General features: G+C 41.5%; 1 protein-coding gene across 4 annotated transcripts in view; it reads left to right on the top strand.

Annotated features, from left to right (window-relative positions):
• Nucleotides 1-22,269, top strand: part of ANK1 (ankyrin 1) — a 1,899,552-nt gene that overhangs the window by 1,793,595 nt on the left and 83,688 nt on the right. For 3 of the 4 annotated variants that reach the window (XM_044082990.1, XM_044082992.1, XM_044082994.1), the window contains one exon: nt 18,582-18,701. The exons of the other annotated variant lie outside the window; for it this stretch is intronic. In XM_044082990.1, coding sequence (XP_043938925.1) covers nt 18,582-18,686 — 105 coding nt within the window. In that variant the 3' untranslated portion in view covers nt 18,687-18,701. The remainder of the gene's footprint in view (nt 1-18,581; nt 18,702-22,269) is intronic. 4 annotated transcript variants of the gene reach the window in all.

Raw genomic sequence — 22,269 nt, forward strand, 5'->3', positions numbered from 1 at the left:
ACAAAAAATAATTGACTTCAACAATTAGCTTAGTTTCTGGTGTCATTCCATTGCGATACAGTATCTGTCTGCCTGGGATGACATGGTTGACAGGCCTCAGTGCTTTGCCAGAGATGGCCTCCATCTGTCACCACTGGGTTTCTGGATCCAAGGGTCTTACCTCCCCCATTGTGCCTTTTTTAGGCAATGTCTCAAAGATAAATCTTCCAACATAAAAGATCTGTCAAAAAGCAAACTGAAGGTCATGCTGCTCAGTGCTAGGAGCCTTAACCTGAAAATGCACTCCCTGGAGGCTCTCTGTGCACTAGAAGATGCAGATGTCTGTGCGGTCATGGAAACTTGGTTCAGGGCTGCAGAGAGCACCCCTGCCATACCAGGCTATACCTCAGTCCACACATTCTGACTGCAAAATGAGGTTAGGAAGACTAAGGGTGGTGGAGTCTCTAGCTTCATTAAGGACAGGCACACCTCCAGATTGGTTTGCCAGCATGATGCACTGGAACTACTCCAGGTGCAACTGACAGTTGGCAAGGCATCCATCCAAGTTACAACCAGCTATAGACCTCCCTCCATGACTCAGGACACCCACTCCTCTTACTTGGATCTACTTGACTCCATTAAGGTACCCCCTAACACCCTGATCCTTGGTGACTTCAACTACCCCACCACAGACTGGGTGAACTATTCCAGAACTAATGCACTCACTCAATGGTTCCTTGCCTTCATCATTTCTAATGCACTAGACCAGCTTGTCTCATCCCCCACAAGGGGAGATAACATTCTGGACTTGGTTCTCACCAACATGGGCGACCGCTGCACCAGTCCCGTATTATGTTCTTCCCTGGTGAAAACAAGATCATCGTACTGTCTCATTCGAAGTTTTTATCCCACCTAACCCCCGCCAACCGTAATCAAGCTAAAAAACTTCTCAAAAGCTGACTACAACCTCCTAAGGGAATGTATTTGTAGCTTCACACCACCACCACTCCCCTCAGAGGATGCAGACAACTATGATGAACAGTATGCTAATGCAGTATACAAGCACCTGTACAACTGCATGGACTCAGCCATACCCAATAGAACAAAAACCTGCTCATCAAGGAAACACAAACCTGTTTGGTGGACATCCTTTATCAACACGCTTTACAACAAAAGGAAGAAACAGCTGTCCATGGGTAAAAAAAGGAACATATTCCAAATTGGAAAAACTCCCTCCTTAGCCTCAACAAGCAAATTAGATCACTAATGAAAGCCTTCAAAGCCAATTATGAATCAAAACTAGCCTCCAAAACAAAGGGAAATCACAATGCCTTCTTCAGTTACATCAGGAACCTCCATGGCAAAGCTCAGGCTTGTTCCAAATTAGTACTTAACAGTATCACTTACACCGATCCTGTTGACTTAGCCAACCTGCTTGAAGATAGGTTCAGCGCAAACTTCACCCCACTGTCCCCCCAAAGGCCCCTGTCCTGCACCTCACATCTCTGTAGATCAAGTGCTAAAGGCCATATCCATTGCAAAGAACACAGCTTCCGTGGGACCTGATAGTATCCCAGGCTGTATTCTGCACCATCTCCAGCAAGAACTGGCTTTGCCATTGACCACCCTATTCAACCACAGCCTAAGTACTGGCTTCATTCCAGCAGAGTGGAGAACTACCATTGTCATCCCCTTGCACAAAGGTGGTGCCACTGCTGACCCGGGAAACTATTGGCCCATTAACTTCACAAGTCTGATCTGTAAAGTCAAGGAGCATATTATTATGGATCTCATAAACAAGGACATAGGCAATCTCCAAGCACTTGACCTCACTCAGTTCGGATTCAGTAAGGGCAGATCTTGCCTGTTGAACCTGGTTGACTGTTTTGAGACTGTCACCAAGGCACTGGATAAGGGAAAGTCAGTGCATACAGCTTACCTTGACTTGGCCAAGGCCTTTGACACAATCTCCCATGCTGGCATCATCGAAAAGTTAACACAACATGGTGTAAATCCCTATCTAATCAGGTAGGTGTTCAACTGGCTCACCGACAGGACCCTCAAAGTCAAAATAAGCGCCTCCACCTCTGATAGCAGACCTGTCACTAGTGGAGCTCCACAGGGATCTGTTCTGAGACCCCTACTCTTTGGCATCTACTTCTCAGAGGTCCAGGCAAAGACAAAAGGCCTATGGCTGACCAAGTTTGCTGATGACTGTAGGTTGGGTGCTGTCATTGACTCCCCAAATGCCGTTAAAATACCGCAAGAAGGTCTCACAGCAATTAATGACTGGTGCCAAAGACATGGCCTCAAGCTGAATGCAAAATAATGTATCATACCATTCGGCAAAAACACGGACCTTACTGATTACCACATCAACGGCAACCTCCTAAGCACACAACCTGTGGTGAGAGACCTGGGCACTCAGGTTGATAGCAACCTCACATTCGACCATCATGTAGTGGCAGTGGTCAGGAAAAGCCTTTTACTTGGTTCATCTCATAAGTAAAGGGATTGCATCCAGAAAAAAGGAGGTTATTGCCTCTCTGTACTCCTCCCTCATTAGACCAGTAATTGAGTATTACTCCCCGTTTAGTATGTCCCTCTCCAGACATTTGCACCAACTGGAAAGGCCACTGAGATACCTCACAAAGAGAATCCATGGCCTCCAACACCTGTCCTATGCGGACAGGCTCAAATCACTATCAGTCTATTCAGTATCATACAGATTGCTCAGGGTGATCGGTCTGTCCCCTACAAGGCAACCTCAGACCCTACCCTACTAGAGATGCTCCATATCTGTAAGTCTTAACTCCTCACGCATTACCCACTCAAAAGGACTAAATGCAATATGGGACATCAACAAAACCTGCTGGAGGTTTGTCTCCCAGAGTCTGCTCCATCTCTAGAATAGACTTCCCTTATATGTCAAACAGAGCACCCGCTAACCCTCTTCAAGCACAACCTTGATGAGTGGATGGGAAACCACAAATTTGTCCTAGGGGTTCCACCTGTGTCCCTCATTGGCAGGGGTGACAAGTGCTGACTGAGGTTTCTTTTTGGGGATAAACTCTTTGCTAGGCTTGTAAGGGCCCCAGGGCCATTAGCCTAGTAACCTGCTTTGATCCTATGAGAGACCACAGAGGTTTCTCACCAGGAGAATCCAGGGGCCTTGAACATCTAAACTACATAGGCTAAAGGCCCTGTCCCTCTACTCAGTCTGCTACAGACACCTCAGTGGTGACCTCTGTCTGCATACAAAGCAATCTCAAACCCCATCTTGATGGGACTGCTACATATCCGCAAGTCAAGCTCCACTCGAGTAACCCCCACGCGTGACCTCAACCTGGTCTGTGACATCAATAGGACTTGTTGGCGGGACAGGTTTGTGTCCCAGCGACTACTCCTTTTGTGGAATAGCCTCCCTCTCCACGTCAAGCAGAGTGTCTCATTAACCCTTTTTAAGCACAACCTGGATAACTGGATGGGGAACAGAACATACACCCGTGGGATTCTACATGTGTCCCTGCTGGAGAGTGGCATAGGGTGCTGACTTGTTGGAACATGGGCTAAATTCTTGGCTAGGCTTGTAAGGGCCTCAGGGCCAATAGTCTAGTAACATCCCGTGATCCTATAATACAGACAATTAACTGGTGTCAGAGCCGTGGACTAAAATGAAATGCCAAGAAATGCATAATAGTTTCCTTCAGGAAGTTAACCAACCCTTGTAATTATCATATTGATAATACACATCTAAGAGTCGACCCAGTAGTTAGGAACTTGGGGGGCACCATGTAGACACCAATCTATTCTTCAACCATCATTTGTCTATGGAAGTCAGGAAATCATTCTACATTATGCAACTTATAAACAAATCTAGGTCCATGGAGATTATTGTCCCACTGTATTTGAGGCTGACCAGACCTATCATTGAGTGCAGTGCCCCCTTTGATATGTGCCTGACACCAGGCAGATCCATCAATAGAACATCCACAGACATTCCACATTAAAAGAATATAGGGAGTAAATAACATATCCTATGCAGACCTTTCAAAACTGAATCCCTGTAGTGCGTCTCCAACAGGCTGTGGGCATACAAGGTATCTGTGGAATCTACTCCGATGGCTCTCCTTCATATTCACAAAACAAACAGCACCAGAATTACCTATTGTAAAGACTTAAACCTTTTTTGTGATATAAATAGGCCCTACTGGACTGATAGCTATGTATCCCAGAGACTACCACTTTTCTGGAACAGACTCCCTCCCCATGTGAAGCAGTGTTACTTCCTAACCCAATTCAAGTGTAACCTGGACATCTGGGAGGGGACTTAGAAATTCACCTCAGGTTTAGCACTTATGTCTCTAATGGACACAGCCTGTAAATAATTAATCTCTTAAGCCCCTATTCTACCAAGGGTACCTAAAATTGTCAGATTTGGGCTGCATGGCTTGGCTTAACAAGACCCCAGTGGTTGTTTAGTAGACACCTATAAACCTATTAGTATCTCTTTAACTGTCCACACCAAGATGAAGAATAGCCCGTATGTCCTGTATGCTGAATCCCAGCAGTTGAACCTTCAGATCACAAAGCACATACTCATTTACAAAGCACCTTCCCTATGAGTGATACAAATGATCAGCTTTATAGGGACTTGCAAAGAGACAACATTAGTCCTTTCTGACAGTACTGTTTGAGTAGGATTTCCTAAATAGTGCAGGAGCTGTAGCAGTTCCACTGTCTTCTCTCTGCTGCTCTAAACATTCTGCCTCCACTGCTGATGTCACTACAGATGCACCTTCGGTCAGAGTTCCACAGAGTGGTAGCTTTGTACTGACAGTATCTCTTCAGGGCTCCTCTGTAATTTCTTCAACTGTGAATCAGTAAGTCCACAACTGTCAGTTCAGTCACATTAATATCCTGTGACCCATTGCAGCTAATGTCTCCTCAGAATTGGCCATCGTTGTCTGCATTCCTGTGATTGTCTCCAGCCTCTGGCATGACAGTTTTCCCCTTATCCATGATGCTACTGTTAAATTACACTTTACCTTAAAAGAAGACAGATACAGTTCTTCCTCTCTTTCAGTGGCATTTATTAACTTCAGTACACACATGTGGGAGTCTCATGAAAAGCACCAGGGAGACTCCCAGGACAAAGGAATGCACAAGCTTATATACTGTTAATATTGCTGACAGTACAAAAATATAGAATGAACCAATTAGATCATTATACAAGACAATTAACCAATCAGTAATTTACCTGTAGGCTTAAAGCAGTTCACATCATTATATCTCTAGGCAGAGAGAGAAAATCGGATACGCTTCCATATAAGGCACATTTCCTGCTTTCAAGCAGGATCTTGCTTTTCAGTACTTTTCCACTATTCACAGTTCACTCAGAATTCAAAGTACAAATACATCTTAATACATGCAAAATATCACATACTCGATTCCCTTAAACACTTGCTTTTGGCCGTTCATATTCTACACTACAGAAATGAGCCCAGGAAGTTCTCAGGTGCCCTGGCCAAATTTTCTTTTGACATTGTGAATACTGTCTTGAGTGTCCCATGACAACAGGCTGCTGGCCTAGTGAAGTGGAAATAACCAAATCAAAAAGTGTAAATAAAAATAAATAAACATGGTGATTGATATAGTTGAAAAACCTTAGAAATAGGAAAACTTGACCTATAACTGTACTTCTTTGTGGTGGACAGGAAAGAAGTGGATAAAACCATAGACACAGTAGTGCTTAAAGTATCTGAAACTTAATTCCTTGATCGGTAATTTTATGAAAAGAATAATAGGGAAATCTATTCAGCCATATCAGTCTAAGATCACTGCAAAACAGAAAAATACTTCTCTCTTTCTCCAGGCTGAGGCAATTTCAGAGCTGATTATATTCTTAGCCTTTCCACACCATCCCCACCAACAAAGAAAGCTTGTGGGGCAACAGTATTTTGGAAATCCTTGCCAATAGGGTGGTTGTTCACAGAATGCTCTGAACACCAGTTCTATGTTCAAAAACAGCATGCACATAGGCTAAGGATGTACTTTCTTTCCTTGGTCATGTTTAGCCTTCATGTGTGCTTGAGTATCAAACCACTTAAAAGTGATAACTCATCATGCGTGCTGAGTATCAAACCCCTCATGAGTGATAACTCATCATGTCTGCTGAGTATCAAACCCCTCACAAGTGATAACACATCATATCTGCTGAGTATCAAACCCCTTACAAGTGGTAACTCATCATGTCTGCTGAGTATCAAACGCCTCACAAGTAATAACTCATCATGTCTGCTCAGTATCAAACCCCTCACAAGTGATAACTCATCATGTCTGCTCAGTATCAAACCTCTCACAAGTGATAACTCATCATGTCTGCTGAGTATCAAATCCCTCACAAGTGATAACTCATCATGTCTGCTGAGTATCAAGCCCCTCACAAGTGATAACTCATCATGTCTGCTGAGTATAAAACCCCTCACAGGTGATAACTCATCATGTCTGCTGAGTATCGAACCCCTTACAAGTGGTAACTCATCATATCTGCTGAGTATCAAACCCCTCACAAGTAATAACTCATCATGTCTGCTGAGAATCAAACCCCTCACAAGTGATAACTCATCATGTCTGCTGAGTATCAAACCCCTCACAAGTGATAACTGATCATGTCTGCTGAGTATCAAACCCCTCACAAGTAATAACTCATCATGTCTGCTGAGTATCAAACCCCTTACAAGTGATACCTCATCATGTCTGCTGAGTATCAAACTCCTTACAAGTGATAACTCATCATGTCTGCTGAGTATCAAACCCCTCACAAGTGATAACTCATCATATCTGCTGAGTATCAAACCCCTTGCAAGTGGTAACTCATCATGTCTGCTCAGTATCAAACCCCTCACAAGTAATAACTCATCATGTCTGCTGAGTATCAAACCCCTTACAAGTGATACCTCTTCATGTGTGCTGAGTATCAAACCTGGTACAAGTGATAACTCATCATGTCTGCTGAGTATCAAACCCCTCACAAGTAATAACTCATGTCTGCTGAGTATCAAACCCCTCACAAGTGATAACTCTTCATGCCTGCTGAGTATGAAACCCCTCACAAGTGATAACTCATCATGTCTGCTGTGTATCAAACCCCTTACAAGTAATAACTCATCATGTCTGCTGAGTATCAAACCCCTTACAAGTGATAACTGATCATGTCTGCTGAGTATCAAACCCCTCACAAGTAATAACTCATCATGTCTGCTGAGTATCAAACCCCTTACAAGTGATAACTTATTCTTTCCTCATTACCTACCATAAATGCTGAAGTGAAAAGATGATTTATCATCATCCTTTTAGTCAGGAAAGGTGGATGCCTTTTTCTTGACTTATGTTCTGGTCCACATAGCTGCCAGCCAAGTGCTTTGTTGTCTTGTGGCATAAGCATGCTCCTGTCCATCTGTCAAATATGGCCACTGTGTTACATAGATCTTGGTACAGGTAGCTTACCTCCATGCTACATCTCCTGCTTTTTCTAGGAGCCACTCAAGTAATGGTTTGAGCTGCTACCCATCCCGTAGGATGGCTGAGCTTGCATTGACAACTTAGTCCCATTTTCCCTTTCTTCAGCACCTGAGTCACTGATCAGGGAGACAACTTTTGGGTTGCAGTCAGACTTTCATCCCAGTGTACCACAGAGTTAGAATATGAGAGGTAAACTTTCATTGCAATAAATATACATGGATGCCACTGGGCACTTTTTGGAGATGGAGGTATTAAATTCCTAAAATAACTCCTAGAATAAGGAACAGACACATCTTGGTATAGGGTGGGTAGTGTTGCTTCCTCTTAGCAAGAGGTTCTGCAATTTTATTTCAGCTGGCGTGCCTTCTTTGAAGAATATGTAGGTCCTCTTTGTCTTCAATGATACTCCGGTTTCTTCCCACATTTTGAAGACATTCAGTAGGTGGATCTGGGCCTCCAAATTGGCTGTGTGTGTGTGTGTGTGTGTGTGTGTGTGTGTGTGTGTGTGTGTGTGTGTCTGTGTGTGTGTCTGTGTGTGTGTCTGTGTGTGTGTGCCTGTGTGTGTGTCTGTGTGTGTCTGTGTGTTACAGATGAATGACCATGGCAGGGCTAGTCACCCAAAGGTATGAATATTGCCTCCATGTGATTGTCACTCTTGAAGTGATACCCTGACCCCATGTGTAAAATTGGGAAAAGGGGGTCAATACCAACGATGCCAAAGCCAACAAATTGGTGGTGAGTTTAAAACCATATGGGACAGATCAATCGGCAAAAAAAGAGAAAATGTTACCGTGAAGCACTAATTCCATAGGTGTAACCTTGTAGCCGTTCCACTTTTACCTGAAGGATGGAAGAACTAGTTCCATAGGTGTAACCTTGTAGCCACTCCACTTTTACCTGAAGGATAGTGAACTCATCTTATTCACTGTGCAGTTTGCTTAACTGTTGCCACTCTCAGCTTTCAATCTTTGAGTTGAGGAGCTTAAGAAAAAGGCTTCTTCAAGTTTCATTAATTCTCATACCATCAGCTGCATTATCATATCATCAGCAGCAGTGGCTCATGTGGGCTCTGACAGTTTGCACCCAGGACAGCCGCCTCCTTCAACCCATCTTACTTACTGCTCCAGCTTGAAAAACTGTTGTCACCTTGGCCATTTCTGTTTGTGCTGTATACTTAACTGAAATCAGATTCAGTGTATCCAAGTGTAAACTATGTATGAGATCATAGGTAAGTACTAGGCTAGCTGCACCTGTAGGTCATTTTAAGTCTTGGCAATTTCCCTTTCAAAAGTGAGAATCAAACCCTGTACCTTGTATTTTTAAGGTAAACACCTTAACCATTATGTGAAACCCCAGTTGCATATACACATTTACAATAATGTATTTTGTGCACTGAGGTATTCCTACATTTATTTCATTAAGCTAAAAATTAATTTAACAATCTTTAATTCACAATGACAGACTGACCTATATATTTGTTTCAGGTGGAGGCTGCATTTAGAGGAAGGGACAGTATCCTGGTAGTTGGTGTATATTTCTGAAAATCTTGGCTGTACCCAAGGGAAGTGGAATCTGTCTCAGGTCTGTGTGGGCAATTAACTATGATAAATATGAAATTATATGAGATTAACATTGAGAGACACTTATTTTTCATATTTAAAAAAGTACACAGCATTCGCCCTGCAGAAAAAAGATAAGTAATAAAGCAGGCAAGAGTAAGCAATACAAGTCAAGCAGGAAATAATGCAGAAGATATTGCATAAAGTTTATGTGAACACAGTGTGAATATCTGTGCAGTTCAGTGATTTTTGTTTACCATATGCAAAATGCAATGTTTATTTTCTTTTTAGAAACTTGCCAATGACTCTCCTTGGAGACATTTGTATAAAACATTATTTTGTACCTTTGTGCTGCCTTTTTAAACTGTTTTTTGCTGATGTACAAAAAAATCAGCAAAAAAACATATTTAAATATTTATATAATTTTCTGATGCATAACAATTTTAAGTTCTGGAACAGCTTTGTTCTTGTCCCAGCAGTGCTCATAAGGCAAATTTAATTCACAGATTTATTTTAAAATATTCCAGACTATCTTTAGTCTGTTACATTGTATATTAATATCCTTGATATACATGCAGCTTATGTTTCATTTTTCTCCAGATGAAATAAGGCAGGTGCTTTTTAAGTATAAAAATATTACATAGTAATTAGACGGCTGTTACTTATTTATTAAACATATGTAGTTGTTCCCTATCACATTCCTTCTGAAGTCAAAATTTACATACATTTTCACATATTCTCATTTTACTTTTAGATAAAATGAAATTAGGAAATGTATTTAATCATAGGTTCATAGGTAGGTACTAGGCTATCAGCCCTGGCGCCTATACAAGCCCATCCAAAAAGGTACCCTGGCTTTTGCCACCCAAGAAAATTATTTTCCTGTGCCACTGTCAAGCAGAGCCACAGAAGTGATCCCTAGGGTGAATTTCCTATCCAATCAAGATCTTTCTTGAAGAGTGCTAATGAGTAGCTTTGTTTGATATAGATAGGTAGTTTATTCCAGAGTATGGGAAGTCTCTGGGACAGGAATCTATCCCTCCGGCATGTTCTATTTATTGTGGTGACAAGGTTTAGGTCCCAAGAGCGTGTAGCTCGGAGGGATTGGGATTTCTTGAAGTGGAGCATGTCCAACAGCTCTGGGTTTGACATAGCTTTGTATGTTAGGCTGAGATCACCTCTGAGTAGTTTTTTGAGACAGTCTGCGTAGGGCATCTGCTTGAGGCCAGTAATCTTCTTTGTGAGGTATTTCTGCAGCCTTTCCAGTTGTTGTAGATGTCTTGTGAGGTACATACCAAAAGGGGCGTTGTACTCTATAATGGGTCTAATGAGTGATGAGTAGAGGAGAACAATGACCACTTTTTTTTTTGGATGAGAAACCTTTTGTGATGAGGTGTGCCACTTAGAAGGATTTCCTGACTACTGTGGCGATGTGATTATCAAAGGAGAGACTACTGTCCACCTGTGTCCCAAGGTCTCTTATCACACTTTCGGTGTTAAGTATACTACCGCCTATGTTGTAGTTCATGGGTACAGAGTTTTTACCAAAGGGGATGACAATGCACTTTTTGGCATTGAGCTTGAGGCCATGGCTTTGACACCAGGCATCTGTCTCAGTGAGGCCCTTTTGTAGGATGTCCACATCGTTAAGACTTTTGATTATGGCTCCTAGTTTGCAGTCATCTGCGAACTTTGTTAGCCAAAGACCTTCTGTGTTAGCCTGTACTTCAGGGAAGTAAATACCAAACAGGAGAGGACCCAGGACTGAACTCTGTGGTACTCCACTTGTCACTGGTCTGAAGTCGGATTTGGAGTCTGCTACTTTCACAGTGTGGGTTCTGTCAGTGTGCCAGTTGGCAACCCATCTTGTGACATAGGGATTTATACCTAGTTTAGTGAGTTTATCTATAATTCCAGAGTGGGGGATGGTGTTGAATGCCTTGGCAAGATCTAGATAGGCTGTGTGAACCACGTTACCCTCGTCTGTTACCGGGGTATTCCAGCCTAACCCAGACAATTTATATAACATCATACAGTGAACCATGAACATGCATACATCATTTCATTATCCTCTTTATGCAAAAACAAAAGCTGGGTCCATGTTATTACCCTTAATATTTCCATCTTACAACTGAATAACTTGTCGCGCTGTTTATTAGCTAACTGTTGAATATGCATTTATTATTCTTTTCTTTTAAAGGACCATTACATGCAATAGACTGAATGCTATTATAACCTATTACTTATTACTTTCTCCATACCTCTCAACTATCCAGATTTTCACAGAATGTTTAGATATTTACCTCGCATTTCTGGTCTGTTTTTATAAAAATAGTGGTGTTATGACAAATCAATGAGGATTGAATTCACTAAAAAATGACAGACATTTAAATTTCAGACTTCGTATCCTTTAGAAAATGCATGATTACACAAAATATTTTATTCTTACAGCTTCCTAAGTTTATGAGAGTATTACTTAAAATTTTTCCCTATTTTAGGCCTTTGTCCCCCAATTATTTTTGGATTTGTCCAGATTTCATGTGCCAAGAGGCTGAGAGTTATGACTTTCCCCAAATAACCTAAACCAGGTAAACATACCCATTATATTGTCCTAACAAAATCTGTGCTGTGCTCGCCTCAGGACTCTTTTCTTTGTAAAATCAGTCCATATTCTTCAGTAATCCATGCACTGCTGTCATTTTAATTTTTCAGATTGAAAATTCATTCAGGCTTACATCCACCCATACATAATATAATTCTTCATACTCTCTTTATGTTCCATCCTGTGATATTCACCTGCTCAACTATGCTAAGCTCATTTTGTCTTCCATCAGCAACCCAAGAGGAACAAAAAGAAATGTGTTGGCTTATAATTATGATTTTTCATAAGCATTCCATTAAAACACGGTAAAGACCTGCAAAAATCCATCATAATTTTCTCATCTTTCAACAGTGAGGCAAACGTCTGTATTCATCTTTCCCCTTCCACATATTGATATATATCAAATGGAACAAATGCCTAAATACATGGTAATCTCCATGACTGGCATATAGTTTCACTGGGTCAATACATCATTTTATTCTCCTTTCACCATCATCCCTTTCATATCCCAGTCCATACCTATCAACTGTACAGATTTTCGGCAGAATGTCTGGATTTTTGCCTCATATTTTTGGTCCACTTTTCATAAAATTGTGCCTTTCTGTCATATTAGTGGCAAATCATTAAAGACTAAAGTTAGAAAGTAACGACAGGCATTTGAGTTTCAGACTTGATACCGTTCAGAAAATTCATGCTAATGCAAAACCTGTTTGTTATTCTTTCTACTTTCTAAGTTTGTAAGAGCAATATTTAAAAAAATGTCCCTTGGGCCTCTGTACCACTCTTATTTATGGCTTTGTCCAGATTTCCTGCTCTAAGAGGTTGAGAGGTATGTATCCCACCTATTAGAATTTCACATTGCCAGTTACTGGCATCCAGTTTCTCATTCATCACATTCAACAGGTATTACCTGCATTCAAATTACCTACAATAACAAAAAAAAAACAACTTATAGATTTTTAATGCCCCAAGTGAAACTACTTAACATACCAATGACCTTAAGTACATATTTAAATTCTACTCTTTATATAAGGGAGTCGTTTAGTTTCACTCAGTGAGTATGATACATGTTAAGTGGGGCATAGTGCAAACGCCAGGGTGAGAGACAAAAGATGCAATGTTGCTATCCATGTATAATGCACTATGCTGGACATAGAGGTAGTTATTAGCTAATAATAGGTTTATAGGTAGGTACTATGCTATCGGCCCTAGGGCCTATACAAACTCAGCCAAAAAGGTACCCTGGCTTTTGCCACCCAAGAAAATTATTTTCGTGTGCCACTGTCAAGCAGAGCCATGGAAGTGATCCCCGGGGTGAATTTCAAATTTCCCATCCAATCATCAAGATTTTTCTTGAAGAGTGCTAATAAAGAGCTTTGTTTGATATAGATAGGAAGTTTATTCCAGAGTATGGGAAGTCTCTGGGACAGGAATCTATCTCTCCAGCATTTTCTGTTTATTGTGGTGACAAGGTTAGTTCCCTAGAGAGTGTAGCTCAGAGGGATTGGGATTTCTTTAAGTGGAGCATGTCCAACAGCTCTGGGTTTGACATAGCTTTTTATGTTAGGCAGAGATCACCTCTGAGTAGGCGATATGTGACGGAGTAAAGCTGGAGTTTTTTGAGACGGTCTGTGTAGGGCATCTATTTGAGGCCAGTAATCCTCTTTGTGAGGTATTTCTGCAGCCTTTCCAGTTGTTGTAGATGTCTTGTGAGGTACATACCAAAAGGGGCATTGCACTCTATAATGGGTCTAATGAGTGATGAGTAGAGGGGAACAATGACCTCTTTTTTTCTGGATGAGAAACCTTTTGTGATGAGGTGTGCCACGTAGAAGGATTTCCCGACTACTGTGGCAATGTGATTATCAAAGGAGAGACTACTGTCCATCAGTGTCCCAAGGTCTCTTATCACACTTTCAGTGTTAAGTATACTACCGCCTATGTTGTAGTTCATGGGTACAGTTTTTACCAAAGGGGATGACAATGCACTTTTTGGCATTGAGCTTGAGGCCACGGGTTTGACATCAGGCATCTGTCTCAGTGAGGCCCTTTTGTAGGATGTCCACATCGTTAGGAGTTTCAGTTATGGCTCTTAGTTTGCAGTCATCTGCGAACTTCATTAGCCAAAGACCTTCTGTGTTAGCCTGTACTTTAGAGAAGTAGATACCAAACAGGAGAGGACCCAGGACTGAAACCTGTGATACTCCACTTGTCACTGGTCTGAAGTCAGATTTGGAGTCTGCTACTTTCACAGTGTGGGTTCTGTCAGTGAGCCAGTTGGCAACCCATCTTGTGTGACATAGGGATTTATACCTAGTTTAGTAACTTTACCTATAATTCCATAGTGGGGGATGGTATCGAAAGCCTTGGCAAGATCTAGATAGGCTGTGTGAACCACCTTACCCTCATCTACGGCTTTGGTGACTGCTTCAAAGTTCCCAGGGTCCGTGGTGGCTCTCCCCTTGTGGAGTGGGATAACCATCGCTGTGCGCCATTCAGCGGGCACAAAGCCTGAGGTGAGGCTATGATTGAACATGGTACTTAGGTGGGGTGTCAGTTCGTTCTGTAGTTCATGTAGATCATAGCCTGGGATGTTGTCTGGTCCCGTGGATGCTGTGTTCTTGGCTTTGGAGAGTGTGGTTTTTACCTGTGCAGCCATGATTACAGGAACTTTGCATTCTTCCTGTATAGAGATGGGCCCTTTAGGGGGTGAGAGGGGGGTAAAGTTAGCACTGTACCTATCTGCCAGGATGTTGGCAATATCAGTTGGGTCTGTATATTTAGTGCCATTGTTCTGTAACTCAGAGCAGATCTGAGTGTTGCCATTGAGATTCTTGACATAGCTATAGAATGCTTTGTGGTTGTCTTTAGAATCAGTGGCAATTTTGTTTTCGTAACTAGCTTTGGAGGATTTTATCAGGGATCGCAGTTTCTTACTGAGGCTGACCAGGGAGCTCCTCCACTCATGGGATTTTACTCTCTTTTGCAACAGTTTCTTCCTTCTGTTCTACAGTTTGTTTATGGCAGGGGACCACCAGATTGGCTTCCTTTTTTTGGAGGATCGCGTCTTGGTTCTGTTTGGGATATCACGATCCATGCACTCGTGTAAGTGCTTATAAAGTGCAGTTGTGTAGGATTCAGTAGTCGTAACTGTTTTCTCCATCTGCATGGGTGTCATGAAGTTCACCACTTCTGTCTTAAGAAGCATGAAGTTGGCTATAGAGAAATTTTTTACCGTGGTTTCCTTAATGGGGGTGGGGGCAGGATGTGGATATCTAGGGTGATTAGCTTGTGGTCAGATCGGACCATTGAGGCGTTGACTTCAGGTGTGGAACATCGGTCACTCATGCTGGTAATGACTAGGTCTAGGATATTGTTACCCCTGGTGGGGACGTGGATAAGTTGATCCAGGGCATTGGAGTTTATGAATTCCAGAAAGCGTTGAGCGAAGGAGTTGGTACATGAGTAGTTTTCCCAGTTAATGGTGGGGTAGTTGAAATCTCCCATTATTAGGGTGTTTGGTTGAACCCTAATATTTTCCAATACATCAAGAAAAGAGGAGTGGGAATCTTGGGGCATGGTGGGGGATCTGTAGCAAGCTACAATTTGGATTGCAGTTTTGCCCAGAGTTAGTTGCACTTGGATAACCTCGGGTGCATTATGCTGAGCAACTAGCCTGAAGGTGTGGATATCCTTAATGAATATGGACACATCTCCGCCTTTTGTGTTCCAGTCCAGGTTACATGGCCGAAAAGTGTGGTATGAGTTATAGCCTGGTAGTGCAGGGGTGCTCTCTGGAGCCTTGATCCATGTCTCAGTCACTGCACAAGTATCGATGTTCTCCATTTTAAGGTGTGCCTTGAGTGAGTGCATTTTGAGATTTAGACTTCTAGCATTGAGTAGCATCACCCTCAGTTTCTGCTTGCCTGTTCCTGTTACGGTGGTGAATTTGTCATTTGAACCTTGCCTAAAAAAGGCACTATAGGGGCGGCAAGAACCTTAGCCAGTATCCGGAATCCCAGGGGTGACAGGTGCAGGCCATCTCTGGCAAAGAATCATGGTCTGTCGACCATGTCATCCCAGGCAGACAGATACTGGATCCCTTTAGAATGACATCAGAAACTTAGCTGATTATTGAAGTCAATCATTTTGTCCTTGTACTGCGGTATCATTCTGGGTGATGGCAGAATTCTACTCAGGGCTAGGGTCATATCTGCCTGGGCTACAAGATTGGAGAGCTCTTCCATGTCTCTTTTCATGTAGTCCAGGGAGGTACGTCTCAGGTCGTTCACACCAACATGGGCAATGACGGAGTCATGTTTGTACTTGTTCTGAAGTGACCTGAGTGTGTGGGTTATGTGGCAGATCTTGGCACCTGACAGGCAGCTGACAATCTTGGCACCTGATAGGCAGCTGACAGTAACTTTCTCCTTGTTTAGCCTGGTGAGTGGAACATCAGTGTGCCTGACTATAGAGTCACCTATGACTAGTGTGTTGAGTATGTTGTTTTGCCTTATTGGCTGTGGTTGAGTGGCACACTGAGTCTGCGGGCTATGCATCATTTGAGTTGTGTTGGGGAGTGGTGGAGGTTGCTTGCATTTCTGCTTTGGAGGTCTCTGTTGCTTGAGCAGATTATTATTGAGAGCCTCTGCGAATGTTTTTGTGTTTCTATGTGTGGATTTTGGTGGTGTAGATTTAGTGAGACTATGTGATGAGTGTGATGTGGTGCAAGTGTTTACCTTCTCCTCTTGACTGTCAAGTTCAGTCTTGGTTGGAGAGAGTTTTACCTCCAGTTTGGCTAGATAAGTGCTTCTCTCACAGGTTCAAGTGTTGGGTGGTAGGAGGAGAGGGTTGTCTGTGTACATGAGGCAATTTCTACATTGCCCCAAGATGCCCAGATTCATCAGATAGACAGGAGAGAACACTGGGAGCTGACCCTTGGGCATGCCTGAATAAAAAACTATTTTCCTCTAGATAAGTGAGGAAAGTGAGTACAAGAGCTGTTTTTCTCCAAGCAAGTGAGGAAAGTAAGTACTAAAACTGTTTTCCTCTAGGTAATGAGGAAGGTTGAGTGCTGTAGTAATTAGTAGCTTATTTAATACTTACAACAAGTTCTGAACAAGTTAATTATGCAGATATGCAATATTTCTATATATACATTAATATTTCCAAACCCAAGTGACTTACAGACTATAGCATAATGTCAGAGAAAATTGTCATTGATATGCACAGTCAGTTCTACAGTTTCAGAGATAAGGGGTACATTCATAAATGCTTTGCACTTCTTCACGCTACTAACCACTAGGATTCAATATAGAACAGAATGTGGACAGATATGCTTCTGAGGTGTATAATTTTTCATCAAACATGTATTTAAGATACAGATTGAGCCATATTCCATTTAACTAGTAAAAAAATACCAGATTGCAGTGTTTAAAGAAAATGGTTAAACATTTCTAACTATACCCAGTGAGTGTTACTGACACTGCTAATTATTGTGATAGGTGTAGTTTTCACATTGCTGTAAATATTTCAGTAGGTAAACAGTAAGAATCTGATTGCATCACATAAAAGCTCACATTTCTCAAACAGACGTTCTACAGGCATATATGTGTAGGTTATACTGTTTCTAAGATATGAAAAGTTATTTTGAAATTTTAAGAGAAAAACATCAGTCTGGATGTTTCTATATTAAAATATATTAGAATATTGATATAAAGACTATGAATGCATTAACTGCTATCATTGTTTAGAATACTTTTTTGCTGTTCACTTATTTAAATTTCTTTAACTTAAATTATATACAAGATGCTCCAAAACCCAACCATGATTTTAGGCAGATGGAATTATGGTATCCTACAGCTAGTGAGAATAAATGAATTAAACAGATGCATCACTACACTGAGTGTGTATGATTCTGATTCGCTTAATAGCAGACTAGCTTATCGTGACTTGTGTGTGCAGCCTGAGTTTCCTTGTTGCACACTTTTCTACAAATTCCAACCCTAGTGTTTTCCAAAAAATTCCACGAACTGGGACAGAGAGGAAACTAGTGAATCTAATGAAATTATATCATTAAAATTTAGATTGTTTGTGTGTGTGTGTGTGTGTGTGTGTGATTTAAGAGAGAGAGTACTTCATTTTCATCAGAATTTCTCATTGTAGTCAGTATTCTGTGTTTCAGTATTTGGAGTTGAGAATGCTGGGTATTATGTGCAAATTAGTAGTCACTCTCTTAAATGTCTACAAAACACTACTGGAGAATCTATCCGGTAGTAAAGGTGGTCAGAGCAAAACTGTGAGATATTCTGCTTTGATCACTGCATTCCATTTGCTAGAAGTTGGCCAAGTGACCACTGTCTTAATGCAGAAAAGTTATTGTAATCTGCTGAGTAAACTTATGAACAGGCTACCTGTGCAATGTTGACCAGTGAAAACAACATCATAGCAGAAAGTCACACAGTAAGACTGGGGAAGCATAGTTATAGGTTTAACTGGCTTGCTTGTTCACCTGGCTTTTTGATTCAGCCACTTACTATTAGAGTTTACTAAACTTTAGGAGATTAAACCACTTTACAGGATGGCTGAGAACACCTTACTTTGAGAAATGTAAGCCATTTTGCAAATTGTACTTATTACTGGGAACTCCTGCATTCTGAAAATGTGGTAAGTTGACCATCAGCACAAGAGAATATTGTGGTTTTGAGTAGAATCTTCCTTAAATAAATCTGAACACCAAGTATCAGTACATGCCTTTAATCGCAGTCACAGTCGTTTCTTTTTATTTTTCACTGTGCAGCTGTGTTATTCTGTTGCCATACTTTTTCCTTTTCTAGTTTTCTTTTCTTGTTTTTCTCTCCTGTTGTCTGTCTCTTTGTTTGATGTCTGATGCCATCCTTTCTCTTCACAAACGTTAGACCCAGGACAGCCTGAACGATCTGGAGATGGAGCTGAAGGAAGGGAGAAGGGGGGCACAGATAGTGAAAAAGATCAGCCTGCAGCGGGCAAAACAGTGCGAATAAAAACAACCATGCAAGGTAACTTGGTGTCAGTGCTCTCAGACTGCCTTTGTTCTGTTTTGCAAGACCTCTGTGTGTCCATTTTTACTCTAAGTACTGTACAAAATACAGTATTCATTATTAGACTATATGGTTGCATTACAAGTCAAAAGAGCAACACTAGGTTAGAGCAGAAACACCCTACTTTGGTAATGACACCATTGACTTGATTCTGAAATTTGGATTAATTTATGAAACAAAGTAAATTAGTCACCTGCCTAGACCTTAAGGTAGGCCAGTGAACTGGTTCAGTGCTCCATCAAGCTTAGTCCTAAACAAAACTGGATAACTGGAAAAATTTCATGTAGATGCTTATTTCCTATTTCCAAGGATCTTTTTCAGCCACAACTTAATACGTAAATTACATATAGCACACATGGTACAATGCAGTCACATACTGTACAGTAAAAATGTTGTATAGTCACAGCAAGCCCTTAAAGCATTGCAGCCAAGATATTAAGCAATATAATCTGTGTAATGATGAATAAATGGCTGTGCTGTCAACTTATATATTTGTTATAGGTTCATAGGTTCATCGGATGATACTAGGCTGTTGGCTTTTGTTCCCACAAAGTCAGCACCTGTTTCCCCTGTCCAACACGGGCACAGGTGGGAACCCAGGGGTGTATTTCCTATTTCTCATTCAGTCATCTAGGTTCCTCTTAAAGAGGGCTTTTTACTACATAATTCTTAGAATGGAACATTTTTTCCACCAGTCAGCTATGTGATTAATTATATCAATGAAGCAATACTCGGTGAAGATGTAGGGTCAGTTTCACTCATGTCTGTTTGCTCTCTCTACAAGTAAGAACTCATCTTGTCATCTGTCACCCCTAATTCGGGTAAGTATATATCTTGTCACCTGGCTGTTCTCTCATAGTTATAAGAGGAGCATCCCACATATGGCTTCTAAAGACATGACTGAGCTTTCACCTAAACTGGTTCTGATAGGTGGGTCAGGCAAGAGTAAAGAAGGTGAAATCTCCATTCCAAAGCAGGAGCCACATGTTTTGGCATTGACCTCAGGCTGTGTTGTGTTTGTGCAGGCTGTCAGTATTGCAATGACAAAAAAATATCAACGGCTGTTCTTTCTGGCAAAGAAGAACCCATATTCAAAAGCCTCTTTGGCTTTAGGCCTCAAAAACTGTTTGTATTTTGACATGAGTAAGATGATGCTTGTGACTGTGCATTAAGCCAGACAACATCTAAATGAGAGTAGATGCTCAAGACGAGTGCTCTGATATTTAAGGTTTGAACAGTTTCAGGGAATGAGATGCCATGGGCAAGCAGAAGTGGAGCAAGGTTGTCTGAGCTGCCTTAGGTCATATCATCTTGGTGTTGTTTGCATGTAAAACTACAATGGACTATCTTTCCATCCAGGATTTGTACTGTGCCTTTAGCCTGTTGACTGGGTAATGAGAGGGTTGAGGTTTGGCAAAATGGTTATGTTGTTTACTTCCCAAAGACAAGGTACAGGGTTTGATTCTCATCCATGAAAGGCAAATTGGCTAGGCATAAAATGTCCAGCAAGAGCAGCTAGCCTACTTCTTACCTATGAATCTATGACTGCCGGAAAAGGCTACAGCTTCCCTCTGACCCCAAAATATGATAAAGTATATGTAAATGAATGAATGAATGAATAAATGCATGGATGAATGAATGCATGAATTAATATGATGTACAGAAGGTGCACATTAGACTGCCTCCAAAGCACTTGGTTAGCATACGTACAGTCAGCAGGGAGGGTAGTAATATTATGGACAAGGCCATTTGCATAAAAAAGTGCAATCTTAGAGATTATATTATTATTAAATATTGAAGAAGGAAGGGACTTAAGATGTGAACTCGATTGCACAACCTTGGGTAGTGCTTAAGGCCTTTATTTTAATTCTGCAGACTCTCTCAGTTAGGTATGTGTGGAACCACATCAGTGGACCATCGATAACGTTTAAATCACACCCCTTATGTGATAGCAGGACTTGATCTGCCACATCAGATATCTTGGTCAGATTTGCAAGCATGGCACAAGTAAATAGGTCAGCAGACATATTTTGAAATATGGTGTAGTAAAGCACAAAACCGAAGAAAGGATCCACTAGTCAAGTTGGAAAGCCTTGTTGGACCCTTGTGAAAAGAATGTAAGTGTATACATAGTTGTCCCACATCATTAATCTTCATCTTTTTGGAAAAAGTGAGCAGAAGAAAGAGTGGTCAATACTTGGCATCATTTTGGAAGTTGCTGGACCTGAAAATAAGTACCACTAGAAGATAGTTCCACGCTGAGGGGCCATGACCTGTCAAGAGGAAAAGAATGGGATAAGAATCAGGGCAGTGTTTTTGCATCTTTTCTCAAAAATGTTAGGTGTAAACCATTTCCTATTACAAGAAGGTAGTCAAGGTGTTTCTTGGCAGTGGAGAAACTGACTCTGCTGAAGTGTGAAGATGAAGATGAAGAAGCATAAGGATGACATGTACATAACTGAGGGATGAAGCAGGAATTTGTGGAATGGTGGCTGTGATCAGGTAACCTAGAAAAGAATTATCCATGAAGTATTTCCTCTGCTGGGTGAAGTCTGAATCTTCTTATATGTGACCTTGTGACTGTCTCTCTTTCTGAGACCATGTGTTGGCTGCCATCAAGCCATTTTCCAAAATATCCTCTCCTTCTTTATTCCTGTTGCCCCACCACGTATCTTATTCTGTCTGTCCTGATATGAACATTCACGTCAGCCATTATCAACACCCAGCAACTGCTGTATGAATGCACTGTTTTCCTCACTGTCACAAACCTGCTGTGGGGCATAGCTGAGGTTATGAATACTGCTCTTTCAACATTGGAGTCTAATTGCCATGAATCTGTCACTAATTCTGATGACATCTCTCACTGTCTTTTGAAGCCTCTCCCTCACCTCACTATTTCTATCCTGTCCTCTTCCTGAGTAGTAGATTCTGGATCTTAAACCTAAGTGGCTTTGCTACAGTCCCCTTCTACCTTGTCTCCTGGATACATAAGATGTTCAGCCTCCTCCAAACACCTTCTTACCTTCATGTCATCCACTTTCAAGTTTTGATTGGTTTTACATCCATCTTTCTCAACAGAGCTATCCTGGGAAATGCAAGCTGGGTAACTAGTCACTGGCTAGCAAGTAGCTTATTGACCAAGGGCTGCTGGGCTTTATGGTGGACACACAGTGGCCAATAGGGGCACATACAACCCCCACCATTAGCATGGGTCCTTGGTGTAAATCGTAGTAGACTGGGTCCTCAACCCATTTATCATCAACAAATACCCGTGGTCATTTTGGTGCCCTTTAATCAACATGGCCAGATCATCTAGTGCCATATTTTTACAATATTGAGTGGCTAACCATGGTGCACAGTCTGTCATCTGTGATTTTCAGTCTTGAGAATACGAGCACCACAGTAGATGCCCAATGCAATTGCCTATTCATACCTGAATTTGAGATGGAAACACACAGCATGTTTTTGGAAGTGGGAGAAGCCCCTCAGAGACACAGGGAGAGTATGCAAACTCCAAACTGGCATT

The sequence above is a fragment of the Protopterus annectens genome, chromosome 9.part0 (genome assembly GCF_019279795.1).
Source record: "Protopterus annectens isolate FY-2018-M chromosome 9.part0, PAN1.0, whole genome shotgun sequence".
Classification (NCBI taxonomy): Eukaryota; Metazoa; Chordata; order Ceratodontiformes; family Protopteridae; genus Protopterus; species Protopterus annectens.